The 14835-nt window shown below is 40.2% G+C and overlaps 1 protein-coding gene across 1 annotated transcript in view; it reads right to left on the reverse strand.

Moving 5' to 3' along the window:
- GHR (growth hormone receptor) overlaps positions 1-14835 on the reverse strand; it is a 326414-nt gene that overhangs the window by 32106 nt on the left and 279473 nt on the right. Inside the window, exon 4 of the mRNA XM_027863533.1 lies at positions 5957-6080. Within this exon, the coding sequence (XP_027719334.1) occupies positions 5957-6080 (124 nt within the window). The remainder of the gene's footprint in view (positions 1-5956; positions 6081-14835) is intronic.

Genomic DNA, 14835 nt, shown 5'->3' on the forward strand with positions numbered 1-14835 from the left:
AGAGAGAGAGAGAGAGAGAGAGAGAGAGAGAGAGAGAGAGAGAGAGAGAGAGAGAGAGAAAGAGAGAGAAAGAGAGATAATATGAAAAGCTGGGACATGATTAAAGATAGATTTGAATTTAGGTCTTCCTGATTCCAGGCCCAGTACTCTATCCATTGTGCCACCTGGCACCTGGCATGGACAAGGCAATGTCCATGTTTTCACTCAAGAAAAACAAATATGTGGCACAGTGAAAACAGTGCAGAACTCTGGGCCTTAGGTTCCTTATCTGTTAAGTGTTAGGGATGAAAGAGATGATCTTTGAGGCCCCTTCCAACTCCATAGCTATCACCTTCTTAGTGAGTGACAGGAAATCTGGTTAGATTGTATATTGGAGTAAATTCCAGCCAATCTGACATGCCATTAAAATGTGCTGTATAGTGTTTTAGCAAGTGGCTTTATACTAGGTGACACTCAATAGCCATTATTTTGGGAAACCATTGAAAAGCCCATTTATTTGTAAATCAGGTTATGTGTTATGCACCTAATTACTTGTCCAGTTACGGTAAATGTTATTTCCCCAAAATAAAAAAAAAGACAAATGAAGAAAAAATAATTAATATTAATTTAAATGTAATTAAATATTCAATTTCCTTATATTTTCAGCAGGCACTATCATTTAGCCCACTCTGACTTGTGGAATGTCTTATTACAACAGATACAGTTTCTGCACCATAAAAAGTATGATGTCTAATCTAACAGCCACTTTCTACATGAAGACTGCTAATTCTTCTATTAGTGTACCCCCTCCCCAAAATACCTTTAATTTACTTTGTATATATGTTTTTATATATTTATATATGTACATGTTGTCTTTCCTGATAGACTGTAATATTTGTGAGGGCAGGAATTATTTCTTTCTTTGTTTCTTTGTTTCTCTCTTCCTTTCTTCCTTCCTTTCTTCTTTCCTTTCATTCTTTCTTTCTTTTTTTTTGTTTCTCTAATACTTAGCACAATGCCTAAAACAAAACAGATGCTTAAAAAAGGCTTGTTGAAGACAATCTTAACACAAGTCTCATTACTGTCATGCAGGACTATTGAAAGGGCCTCCTAATAGGCCTTCCTGCCTCTTTCTTCCTCTTCTAAACATTCTTCACACTAATTCCAGAGTTGTCATAGATCTGATCATGTCACCTCTTCACTCAAAACCCTTCAATGGTTGTCTATTGTTTACTGAGCAAAATTCACACCCATACTACCCTTCCTTTCCACCCTTTTCTCATACCTTTTTCTTCCATGCACAGTATTTTAGATGAACTGAATTATTTTCCACCTTCCCCTCAATCTCCAGTATACATACTTGCCTAGTATGCTCCTTATACTGTACTTTGCTAATACTGTTCTTATTCAAAATGAAACAGGTCTAAACAATGTATGTCTGTCAGCTGGGTTATCACTAGGAAAAACTGTGAAGTAGAGAAAACTTACATTCAGTTTACATCTACCTTCCCTTTCAATCATAACTTTCTTCTGTTTCATGGTATCTTCTCAATCTCCTCCATTTCCCCTTCCCCCAGACTCCAAATTAGGCTCCATAGGTAATTGCCTCCATACCTAAATGTCTTTGTGTAAGTAATTTTATATAATTATTCATAAAATAAATTATTACTTGCACATTATGAACCCACAATAAACTCTTGGCTATATTCGCTAGAGAAAGGGGCTAATGACATACATAATCATTAACTGCTGTTAATCCCCAGACTGCTTATATTGTCCTGAAGAAAATGTTTTGAATAAGGGTGTCTCATGTTCTAGGAATTCACAGTAGTTCTCCATATTTTCTCCCTGTTTCTCATTCAAAGCTGGGAATGGAGAACATCATCTTTGGAACTGATACAAAACCAATTTAACTAGAAGAACTCTTTCTAAGCTTGGTTTACATCTTCTCTTCCCAGGCAGGGAAAGAGGGGAGGTTTTAAAATGCTATTGAGCCTGACCATAGGGAAAGAACCTCAAACTTCAAATAAAGTAAGAATAAATAGAAATGAAGGGATTTGTTATGGGTAAACTAGCTGAGAAGTTGCTAACTACACAGGGAAAAGTTAGAGGTCTTGAGGAGTAAACATCAAGCAATGTTTTAAGGATGATTACAACTGGCCTAGCTAGGTGGCACAGGTCAGGCCTGGAGTCAGGAAGATGTGAATTCAAATCCAGCTCCAGAAACTTACTAGATGTGTGACCCTGGGCAAGTCACTTAACTCTGTTTGTCTCAGTTTCCTCATCTGTAAAATGTGCTGCAGAAGGAAATGGCAAACCACTCCAGTATCTTTGCCAAGAAAACTCCAAATGGGGTCATGAACAGTCAGCTGAACATGACTGAAACAATGGAACAGCAATAACAATAACAAAAGCTATCAAGTATACATAAGGAGTGAATTTATTGGGGGCAGTGGCACTGTCCTCCAGAGGCATCCGAGGTGAGACTTTAAAAAGCTATGCATTTATGGGGCAGCTAGGTGGCGCAGTGGATAGAGCACTGGCCCTGATGTCAGGAGGACCTTAGCTCAAATCTGACCTCAGACCAAACATTTGACACTTACTAGCTGTGTGATCCTGGGCAAGTCACTTAATCCCACTTGCCTAAAAAAAAAACAAACCCCAAAACAAAAAACTATGCATTTATTCTGTACTTGTAGAACCAAGAAAGACCAAGAAAAGGCTGTGATAATTTAAGGAAAAAATTCACTGAAAATAAAATCTTTTTAAATGTCAAAGACTACACTGACACACCTCTGCTTCCATTTTCTTACTATTTCCTACAATCAACGTTGAAAATGTGAAAGGTGCTGCTGAGATTACTTTCTTCCTTCAGGGTTCCATTCATACCCTGTGGTTTCCATGGTTTCTCATTGGTCCTGCCCAATAAGAGGAAGGGCACCTTGCTTGTACCTCTTCTCTGTATCTCTCCTACGCTCCCTTGCATCTCAGTCATTTGTGTGGTCAACCTTCCCCTCATTAGATAGTAAATTCCCTGAGCACAGGGTTTATGTGATGTCTATCTTTGAATCCCTGGCACCTAACCTAGTTCTTTGCATAGCATAGTGCTTGAAACATGTTGGTGAGATATGTGAATTCAAAGGGATATGCAAGTAACCATCATTATATAGCCATAGAATACTCCCAAAGCCAATAATATCCATTTCCATCTCTGTACATGACTGTATGCAGTATAGCACCCTGTAGAGAGACAGCAAGGAGGAGAGGATTTCTCCTCCCTTTCCTGGTTAAACTCCTTGACAAGGCCATCTACAGTTGTTGTTAGTGAGCCATTCAGTCATGTCTGACTCTTTGAGACCCCAGGGATGAGTCCATGGGGTTTTCTTGGCAAAGATACCGGAATGGTTTGCCATTTCCTTCTCCAGGATGCACCATTTTACAGATGAAGAATTGAGGCAAATAGGAGTTAAGTGACTTGCCCAAAGTCACACAGCTAGTCTGAAGTAAATTTGAACTCAGATCTTCCCAACTCCAGGCCCAACACTCTATCCACTGCACCACCTACCCGCCCCCACTTCTTTTCCTCTTGTTCTTAGTTTCGTTCTCTACAGTCTCTTATTGTGAGGCTCCTGACTTCATCTGAAACTCCTCTCTCCAAAGTTATCAAATGATTTCATAAATTGCCAAATCAAATGGCCTGTTTTCAGTGTTCATCCTTCTTGACCTCTCTGCAGTCTTTCACCCTGACAATCACCCCCTTCTCTTTGATAGGTTTCCATGATACTCCTCTTTCCTGGTTCTCTTCCTAATTATCTGATTGCTCCTTCTCAGTCTTCTCTGTTGGATATTCAAATAGGTCACACTCAATAACTGTGGATGTCCCACAGAGCTCTGTCATGGGCTCTCTTCTTCCTCTACAGGATTTAACTTGGTGATCTCATCAGCTTCCATGAATCCAGAGATCATCTCTCTGCTGGTGGTTCTCAGATCTATTTATCCAGCCCCAACCTTTCTCCTAACCACTAGATTCAGATCTCCAAATGTCTTTTGGAAAGTACAAACTAGATGTCCTAGAGACATCTTAAATCTGACATGAGCAAAATGGAATTCACTATTACTCCTCTCAAGTCCTCCCCCCATCTTACTGCCAACCACACCATCATCCTTCCAGCCATTCAGGCTCGTGACCTCAAACCCTGATTCTTCACATCCCCTTACCCCTTCCCATCCAATCTGTTGCCAAGGCCTGTTGCTTTTATCTTTGTAAAATCTTTTACACGTGCCCCCTTCTGTCTTTTGACACTGAAGTCTCCCTTGCGTTGGCAATCATTACTTCATGCCTGGACAATTCCAACAGCCTGCTGGTCAGACTCCTTGCCACAAGTCTCTCCCCACTCTAGTCCATTCTCCGTTCAAGCAGTCAATGTAATCTTCCCAAAGTGCAAACCTGACCACGTCATCGCCCTTCTCCCCAACCCCCATTGGATATACTCCAGTGGCACTCAAAGCCTTTCACAACCTGGCTTCCTCTTCCTTTCCAGTCTTCTTATGCTTGATTCCCCTGATACACTCTGTGATCCAGCAACATTGGTCTCCCTGTTGTTCCTTGGATAAGAAGCTCCATCTCAAGACTCTGGACATGTTTACTGGTTGTTCCTTATCTTTGCTTACTAGCTTTCCTCAAGTCTCAGCTAAAATCCTACATTCTATAGTGTGTTAAAATTTTATCTTGTTCTGGTCCCCCTGACAACTCCCTCCCCATGCTTCTAGTCAATATAGTAAGTTTATAATCAGTGAGTATAAAGTGGCAATAGCATTCCTGCTAACATGGCAAAGGAGTGCCTAGAAGTCACATATAAACCATCCCAAAGATCAGAGAAGCATAATTTGCAATTGTATCATATATTAACCCAAAATGTGCTGAAATCAGGGGCAGCCATCTAGGCTTTGCTGTCAGGGCCTTTTAGTCTTTTGATAATCTAAATCTCAGATAAGCTCCAGGCATCTGCAATAAGACCAGCAGAACACCTTAAAGTAATGATAATTTTGGGGTGACGTGGATACATTGAATTTAAAGTTTTACCAGCAACTTTGAAATGATTTGGATATTTAATGAGCTAATCCCAGGGTAGCATGGATAACGGCTTTCCTCCCAAAACCTACAAAAATGAGACCTCAAACTCCCCCCTCCTCATTTCTAGGACTCTTCCATCTTTATTTCATCCACGCTACTGAGTGCTCCTAATTCTAATCCATGGTTACATGAGTGCTCATCTGTGCCTCTCCCCTCCCCATCCTCATGCTGCCTGCCTCCCTTCACCATTCTATCCATGTCCTCACACCATCTGCTTCTGTATCCCTTTTACACCTTGACCTTATCCCTTCTGTGTCTGTTCACCCCTTGACCCTCTGTGCTTTCTTAAAGTATAATTGCAGCTTCACTTCTCACTGCCATCATGGTCTTTCCCAGTGAGTACCCAAAGAACCTGGAATGCCTGCCCCATTTCATAATTTTGTAAATTAATTAGCAATTCATATAGGAATTCTTTCCAGATCTCCCTTAATGCTAGTCCTTCTCCTTTCTTGATTATCTATAATTTGTAGATCTTGCTTGTACATAGATGTTTTTATGTCATCTCTCCCATGAAATTGTGAGCTCCTTGAGAACAGGGACTGTCTTTTGCCTTTTTTTGGTATCCCCAATGCTTAGCACAGTGCCTGGCACATAGTAGGTATTTCATAAATACTTAGTGACTGACTGAATAGAGCGCTGGACTTGGAATTAGCAAGACTTGGGTGCAAATCCACCTTCAGGCAGCTATGAGCTCTGTGACCCTCAGTAAGTCCCTTAAACTTTTCTGTACCTCAGTTTCCTCATCTATAAAATGAGGAGATTGTGCTTGAGAACATCTTCTAGTACAAAGTCTATAATTTCACTTATGTGGGGAAAGAGCATGGGCAGGGATGGAACTCATACCTTTTCTTATACAACAGCTTTATTGGACTCTTTGGACCATGATAAACTTCATCAGTCCAGTAGCATGAAAATGTCTCTAGTTCAGGTGAACGGCACTTGGTATACTGAGGCTTCCCAGAAGGCTCTGCAAAATAGAACAGAGAAGTATGAACCCACTGCCAGAAAAATAATAAATAGGTGAAGATAAGCTTATTTTAAAGAGTCTAAAGCAATTTAAAAAAGTCAACCAAAGCAGAATGGGGAGAATACTTGTGTTATCTTGGTCTACTATCTCTAAGAGGCAATGGGAAGCCCTGGCAGATTTTTTTTTTTAAAATTCTGAATCATGTTTTTACATCAAGCAGCCTTATTGTAATTTTTACTTGAATTTCAGGAATACATAATTCAGTTATTTCAAGGAACATGACTTCTGTTTTCATTTTCTTTGTCTATAGTTTGGAGCAAAGGAACAGTTTCAAAACTGCTCTCTGATATGGGCTACCCAAGGAGGAGAAATAAGCTGCATGAGGGAAAGGACACTGGAGACAAGGAAGGAGAACCAACAAATCACTTTATAATCCTTAATTCTATTCCACAGATACTCATTGAGCACCTACTGTGTACAGAGCATCGTGCTATGATAAATATAACAGATTCCATGATACGTATAAAACTGAGTGGCTATGGGAAATATGAGGGTGATGGTCTTAGCATCAAGGTGGATCAGGGAAGGCTTCATGGAGGAGGTAGCATTTGAAATGGGCTTTAAAAGATTAGAAATTCAAAAAGTTAAGAGGGGGAAGGAGAACATTCCAGCCCTATAGAGAACAGCATGAGCAAAAGCATGGAGGAAGGAAACTTCAGGGAATGTTCAGGAGAGAAAGTAATACATTTTGGCTGAAGGACAATATATGGAAGTGAGTGGTATGAGATTAAGGTTGGAAAATTAGTGAGGCATCATATTTAAATATAAAGGAACCCCAACTTGGTGGGTAATAGGGTATCTCTCAAGGTATTTGAACAAAAAAGTAAAATTAAATTCTATACACCAGAATATCTTCCTTCTTTCTTAATTTTCTTGCATTTCTACCTATAATTCAAAGTAGGGTTCAGCAAATTAGGACTTGTGGGACAAATCTCACCTGCCACCACTTTTCGTATAGTCTGAGAGCTAAGCATGGTTTTTACATTTACTGTTCCTAGCTTTTGGGCTGTATAAAAACAGGCACTGGGCCAGATTTGGGCCTCACTCTGTAGTTTGCTGACCCTCGGTTTAGAGCCTGACTCAAACCTAGGCAGACTAAAGATGATTCTGGCAGTGGTATAGGGGACAGATTAGAGGTAGGAGAGAGTAGAAGTAGGAAGAGGCTCTCATCATAGTCCAAGGTGGTGGAAATGAGTTCCTTTAGATGAGTAGTAACAGTTGGGGTACAAATGAGGAGACCGATATGAGATAGAATAAACAGTATGTAACTGATAAGATAGAGGAAGTGAGGGAGAAGGAATAAGCAAAGCTAATATGAAAATTCTGACTACTAAGGTTTTTGGTAAAAGACAATGTTTGGTTTTGGACATATTAAGTTTAAGGTGTCCCTAGAACAATGAGATAGAAGATGTCATAGCCAATTAGAGATGTGGGTCTAGAATCCAGAAGAAAGGTCATAGTTAGACATGCAGATTTGGAAGTCCTCTGCATAGAGCAGGCATTCTTAACACAGGGTCCATGAATTTGCTTTTTAATATTTTGAGAACAATATTTCAATATAATTATTTTTCTTCATAACCTCATTTTATGCATTTTAAAACACTCTTCTGAGGGGCCATAGAGTTCACTAAACTGCCAGGGGTCCAGGATAGGTTAGAACTTCCAAGTTAGAGGAAATAGTCAAAGTCATAGGAATCAATGAGATTGACAAAGAAGAGTGTGCAGAGAAGGAAGACAGCTGTGATAAGACCTTAGGGGAACATCAGACTTCAAGGGGTGGGAAAGAGAATAATGAGCCAGGAGCAAAGAAAAAAGGAGGGATCAGAGAGGTAGGATGAGAACCCATTTATTGGTCCCTGTCTCTGACGCCAAAGGACAAGAGACCTTATCCATAAGGAGGGTGTCATCGACAGTGTTCAGGGCTACAGAAAGGTCAAGGATGATGCAGCATAAGATTTCATTAGAGGATTATCAGTGTCCTTATGGAGGACAGTTTTGTATAGTGGTGGAGGAAGAAACCAGATTGCAAGGGTATTGAGAAGACAGTGAATGTGAGGTTGCAGAGACATCATATGGAGAAAACTTTTTCAAGACGTTTAGTATTGGAGTTGAAAAAAAAAAGAGAAATTAGCTAGATAGGATAGAAAGTCAAGGGAAGGTTTTTTTTTTTTCCTGGGATTTAGGACACCTGAGCACATTTATAGGTACAAAGAAAAAAAGTCATTAGAAAGGGACTGATGGATTTGCATGAAAGAGGGAATAAATGATGAGTCAAGTTTGGAAGGCCAGAGGGGATGGGATGAAAAGTATAAGTAAAAGAATTATGTCTACCTCTCTGGGCTTTAGAAATCTTCTGTACACTAATAAGGTTGGATTAAAGGGAAAGATCCCTTTCAGCTCTAAGGTTCTAGGACTTTCTGTAGTAAAGATTGAGATCTGAAATGGGCCTTAGAGGCCATCTACTCATCTAAGCTAAATTCTTGTCCACTCTCATCATTTTAGAGGTGAGGCAAATGAGACCGAGATGGGGAAGCAACCTAAAGTCACACGAGGTCCTAGATTCCAGATGTACTGCCCTATCCCTCACCATTCTGAAAGAATGCAACATGTACTATAACTATGTTAAAGTCATCATTTGAAGTCAGATGCTACCACTGAATGATCAGAAGTAAACTTCACTTCATTACATAAATTACCTTTAAATAAAGGATAGAAAATACAAGGAAGCTCAGGTTCCTTTATTTCTTTTGTATTATGCACATCACAAAAGGGCAGAAGTGTGCTAGTAAATGTTTAACAACTGGCTCTGGGTAGGGGGATGTTCACCGGACACACTTTCATGTTGTCTATATTACTGACATTTTCCTCATCACTTTCTTAAGTCTAGAATATCAAGAATCAAGACAATCAATCAAGCCCTGATTTTTAGTGTTTGCTAATTTCCAAAGTGTAAATTCTCACCCTGAAATTCTCACCTCAGCCAAAGGGCAAAATGTATGTCATCCCTCAAAATATAAACAAGTAAGAAAAATGACCATTGTTAACTTTAAAACTTTTGAATATTATAAAAACCAATCTAACCCCCATTTTGTTTGCTTAAACTTAGCAGTGGTATGGTGTCTCTGTTTCTTCTTAACTCCAGATGTATGGAAAGCTGCATATTCCCTCTCCATCTTGAGCCAGGGACATTGAAACTTCATGGTTATAGTGTTAATGTGATGAAGTGTGTGCCAACATCTGGTGCACTGACATACACATGTCATGAGGGAAGCTCCCTTTTGCAGTGTATCGGGACGTGACAATGCCTAGCGTCAGAGGGGAGTAACAACGGGGAGACAAGTGAGGCATTGTTTGGGGTGCAGAAAACTGAGGGGCACAGAAACTATCCCAAGAATGCATGTCACTAGAATGGAAAGGAGGCTTTGCCACAATTGTATATTCTTGCTTCAGGTGCAAAATTAGCTAGATAACCTTTTACAACCTTGGCCTTGGTGTTATACTTGATTCTTCACGTTCCCTCAGTGCGTGCTCTCCCTAGAACGTTTAAATGCCAACTCTTGTTTCGTTGTGCCATGTAAATGGAAGTTCTAATTATGTTCAGTATTTGTTAAGTTCAGAATAAGAAGAAAATTAAATGAAAAAATTTTTAAAGTATCGCAAAAGACTGATGGAAGATCAGCAACCCAGCAAGTCCTCAAAGATTTGAGTTTTATCTGAGGCATAAGTAAAAAATATTCCTAACTTGAAGCTCAAAGGTCCATCCATGCCTAGGAGGCAGCTAGGTAGTCCAGCAGCTACAGGCTAGAATCAGGAAGAATTGAGTTCACATCTTACCTCAATACATTTACTAGCTGTGTGATCCTGGGCAAGTCACTTAAAAGTTAGAGCTTAGTTTCCTCAGCTGTTAAAAGGGGATAATAAAAGCACCTACCTCTCAGGGTTGTGAGGATGAAATGAGATAATGTATGTAAAATGCTCAGCACCGTACCTGGCACAATTTTTGGTGTTCAGCCATTTCAGTCATGTCCAACTCTTTGTGACCCCGTTTGGGGTTTTCTTGGCAAAAGATACTGAAGTAGTTTGCTGTTTCCTTTTCTGGCTTATTGTCACAGTTGAGGAAATTAAGGCAAACAGGGTTAAGTGACTTGCCCAGGGTCACATAGCTAGTAAGTGTTTGCCTTCCTGACTTCCTGGAGTTTTCCTGACTCCAGGCTTGGCACTCTATACTGTGCCACCTAGATTCCCTACCTGGCACATAGTAGGTGGTTAATAAATACTTGCCTCCTTATACTTTCAGTGTGATTGTTATTCCTTTGAGCATATTTATTCAATTCTGTTTTGTCTTGGCTTTTTAAATGAGTGATCTGCACCTTTCCACTTCTGTGTGACTGTGGCTTGCAAATATTAAGTCACTTTTTGCTTCTCTGTCTTTTGGAAAGAGTGAGTCAAAGTTCATTCTTTGACAGGCCCTTTTAATGCAGGGCAAATAATCCTTGGTGAGTGACACTTGACAGGTGGAAAAGTAGGATATTGGAATGAAACCGAAAATGTTGCTTTCTGGCTAACGAAACTGGCCACTTAGGATTTTTGAAAAAAGAATTGGTAAAAATAAACCTGTTACTGGAGTCTTTGGGGACATCTGTATCATATTCATTAAGGCTATATGTTAATGAAGAATAAACTGGGCAGAAAAATAAATAGAGCAGCAACTAAAAATGCCCCGAATCAGGCTCTTTGGTTGAGGAAAGGGACCAAATTCCTGATATTAGGTTGTCCCAGCAAGCATTCTGTTGTAACTCTTAAAATTGAGGGAACCACAGGATAGGAATCATAGGATTTAGAGTTGGATGGGACCTTAGAGATCATTTAATCTCCCTCATTTTACAGCTGGGGTAACTGAGGCTGTTCAAAGTTATACAAAGAGTAGAGCTGCTCTGTGAACGTGGGGCCTCTGATGACTGTGTTTCTCCACTACAAGCTGACAGTCAAGCTATGTGCCTCCATCTGGTCTCAATTGCTGGGAATGTGCATAAGTAATTGACTAATAGATCCTGAATTTACCCAGAAACTTGGAGGAAATTATCTCTACTATTATGCTACTGTTTTCATAGTCACAAATAGAAGACTAGAGGCATCTTGGTGTAGTGGAGAGAGCTAACCTTGGAGGCTGGAAGACCTGTCTCTGACACAGAACTAGGCCTGTGACCAAGTTAATTAACATCTCAGTAACAACAACAGAAAACAGTGTAACCTCTCAATGTGATATAAGCAAGGCAATTTTTAACTTTACCAGCAACCTCTGGAAAGGAAAAGTACCCTGTAGGTTTGATGCTGTCCCCAAGCTGCGGCAGCACTTCATAGATTAAATTGCCTTATTACAAGGTTATTTTAGAACTTCAGTTACTCAAGTCTGTACTTGCCATGCCTGTACCTGTCTATACCAAATTCTACCCTGTATAATTCTCATGCTGTCTGAGTTCTAGCAATCTCCATCTCCCTCCCACTGACCTTAGACTGTTCCCTTAGGACCCTGAGCTCTGATTGGAGAGTTTTCTGGGTGGATTCAGGTCACCATATCCCTTGCTGGTCATTTCCAAACCACACCCCTAGCCTGACCTCCTTCCACCACCCTCTACCCCAAATAAAATGAATTTAACCATGAAGTCAGTGAATGTTAAGGTACTGAAAAAGAAGGAAGGTACACATTCATCTCCAGAAGTTTTTTTTTAATTTCAAAAGACTTACAAAATTAATAAAAATCAAACCAAGACCTCGTTTGCTTAGAATTTGTTGTTTCTTTGACCATATATGCTCAATCAGTCAGCCAAGTAGCATCTGCTAAGTGCCAGGCATTTTGCTAAGCACTAGGGATAGAAAGAAATGGAAAATATGGTCTCGATCTCAAACATACAAACAACTGTGTGCAAACAGTGTGTGTGTGTGTGTGTGTGTGTGTGTGTGTGTGTATCTGATAAACTGTAAATAATCAATGGAGAGAAAGCTCTAGAATTAAGGGGGATCTGGAAAGGCTTCTTGTAGAAAGTGGGATTTTAGCTGGGACTTGAAGGAAGTCAGGGAAGGCTGAAGACAGAGATGAGGAGGGAGAACAGCCAGAGAAAATGCCCAGGATTGGGAGATAGAGTATCTTATTCAAGGAACAACAAGGAAGCCAGTATCACTGGATCACTCTGTGTGTGTGTGTGTGTGTGTGTGTGTGTGTGTGTGTGTGTGAGGAGTAAGATTGTTGTTTGTTTGTCCTTTGATCTCGAAAAAGACCAATGACATAAGGTAGGTGATGTCTCCACTTGCAAGTGAATTGGATTTAAGTGAAGCAGAGCTGTGCAAAATCATCAGCCTCATTGTCTCCTCCCATTATTGGAGTCCAGTGGCAAGACACAGGTTAGGATGACTGGCAATGGCCCCAGATGCAGTAGGAGACCTTGGCTTTTTTTAAAGTAGGTTTTTTTCAGGTCTCAGTTTGTCTGAGGCAACACCCATTCAATTGTTAAGGGCTAGGTAAGAATTGAGGCAAAAGATGGCCTAGTTTGCCTTCACAAAAGAATCATTCTGGGAGGGGAAAGACCCTTAGAGTTTCTGGCCAGAACAGAAACAATTGCTATTTATACTCATTCTGAGCCATCAGAACCCAAACAATGAACAAGAGAGGCATGGGCTAGGTCACAGGGTTTGGGAACTTGTAGCCTTGAGGCTACATGTGGCCTTCTAGGTCCCTGAGTGTGGCCTTTTGACTGAATCCAAATTTTACAGAACAAATCCTTTTTATTAAGGGGATTTGTTCTGTGAAGTTTGGATCCAGTCAAAGGGCTGAAAAGAATTTGTTCTGTAAAACTTGGACTCAGTCAAAAGGCCACACTCAAGGACATAGAAGGCCACATGTAGCCTTGAGGCTGCAGGTTCCCCACCCCTGAACTGTTAGGACCTATTATTGGCCAATGGGAGCCAGAGTGATTTGGGAATAAGAGTAAGAGAGTAAGGAGTAAGAAGACTGGAAAGGAAGAGCAGGCCAAATTATGGAGGACTTTATAAGAAGAAGATTTCATGTTTGATCCTGGAAGAAATAGGGAGAAACTGGAGAAGATTGAATGGGGGTTGAGAGGCATGACATAGTCTAACCTATGCTTTAGGAAGGTCAATTTGATAGGTTCAATTTACTCAAATTTGAGATACAAGGAATCAGTGCTCATCTAAGTCATGTGAAAATTTGGTGAGTTGTTTTTTGTGGGATTTTGTTGATTTGCTGAATCCTATTAATTTATAATAAAACTCTAATTTTACTTATCTACTAAAAATATGAAAGTTATCAGCACAGAACAAGTGAATCTTATGTATCAGAGTTTAAATGCAATGATAATTCTCATAGAAACCCAATTTCTCAGTCCTGTCCCTGAGAAAAAGATTGTCAAAGTAATAGGCATTGTGAAAGTGGGCAATTACCAATGACTTTGTAATTATTCAGAGGTCAAGAGAAGAGCAGAAGGACAACTCTCTCTCTTTTTTTTTTTTTTGTATTTTTTTTTTTTAGGCAATTGGGGTTAAGTGACTTGCCCAGGGTCACACAGCTAGTAAGTGTCAAGTGTTTGGTCCGAGGCTGGACAATTCTCTTTCTTATCCTGCTCTCTGGGGCACTACCCAGGGGTTCCCCAAATTTGATAAAGCCCTGATCAGTAGCCTGGCATCATGGGAATACTCCCAGCCTACTTGAAAGTCCTGCTTTGTCTCCAGAAATAGGTCCTACTGTGATCATGGTTGAACATTCACCAATAGAAAATAGCAGGGGCTGATTTTTTGATTAGCCATGATGGCTTAGGTATGACCTTTCCTCAAGTCCTAACTGGGAATCACTACAAAGGCAATGACAGTAGTAACAGCAACAAAGAAAATGATATTACAGATCTTCTCTCTTAAAAGCCCCATGAGATAAGCAGGGAAGGATGAAATTTGACAGAGAAAAAAAACTGAAACCCAGAGAGCTACCCAGACTGGCTCCCGGTCATGAAGCTGGAGTATTCATGGCAAAGTTGAGATTCAAATTCAGGTGTTTTGTCTCCAAACCCAGTGTATTTTCCACCACATTTGTCACTGGAGCTTTGAAATGGGGTTGTTTCAGAAATGAGGAAATAAGAAAGATGCTTTCATTCCTTTTGTTTGATGGGTCACATCTCCAAAGCTCAAAGATCACCCTAAAGTACACTTAATATTCATGTAGAGAGCGTGGAAAAGGAGTGTGAGGAAACTGAAGGCTTAGAGAATCTGTTATGCAGATGATTTGCTAGCCAGCGACATGTTAAGTACCAGACATCTGAGTCAGCACTCTTCCTGGACCGCCATGTTATTACTCCTTCTTGAGGCTCATTGCTATGAGCCACATCAGAGCTATGCGATGTGCCTGTGGTCAGGGCTGGGGAGCTCTTGGGAGTAATGTGTGATATTTTAAATCTACCTACAAAAACTGTAAAATGTAATCCTGTCTGATTCAGTGGTAGGCTTTGTAATGGTATCAAGACCATAAAGTATCATAAAATCATAGGTTCATAGATCTAAATTTGAGAGTAGTCTTAGATGCCATTGAGTGCAACTTCCTTGTTTTCCAGTTGAGGAAACTGAGGCCCAAGATGATTAAGTGATTTGTCCAAGGTCACACAGATAGTAAACAGCAGAGGCAGGATCTGCACAA

The sequence above is a fragment of the Vombatus ursinus genome, unplaced genomic scaffold (genome assembly GCF_900497805.2).
Source record: "Vombatus ursinus unplaced genomic scaffold, bare-nosed wombat genome assembly UNPS02014772.1, whole genome shotgun sequence".
Taxonomy (NCBI): domain Eukaryota; kingdom Metazoa; phylum Chordata; class Mammalia; order Diprotodontia; family Vombatidae; genus Vombatus; species Vombatus ursinus.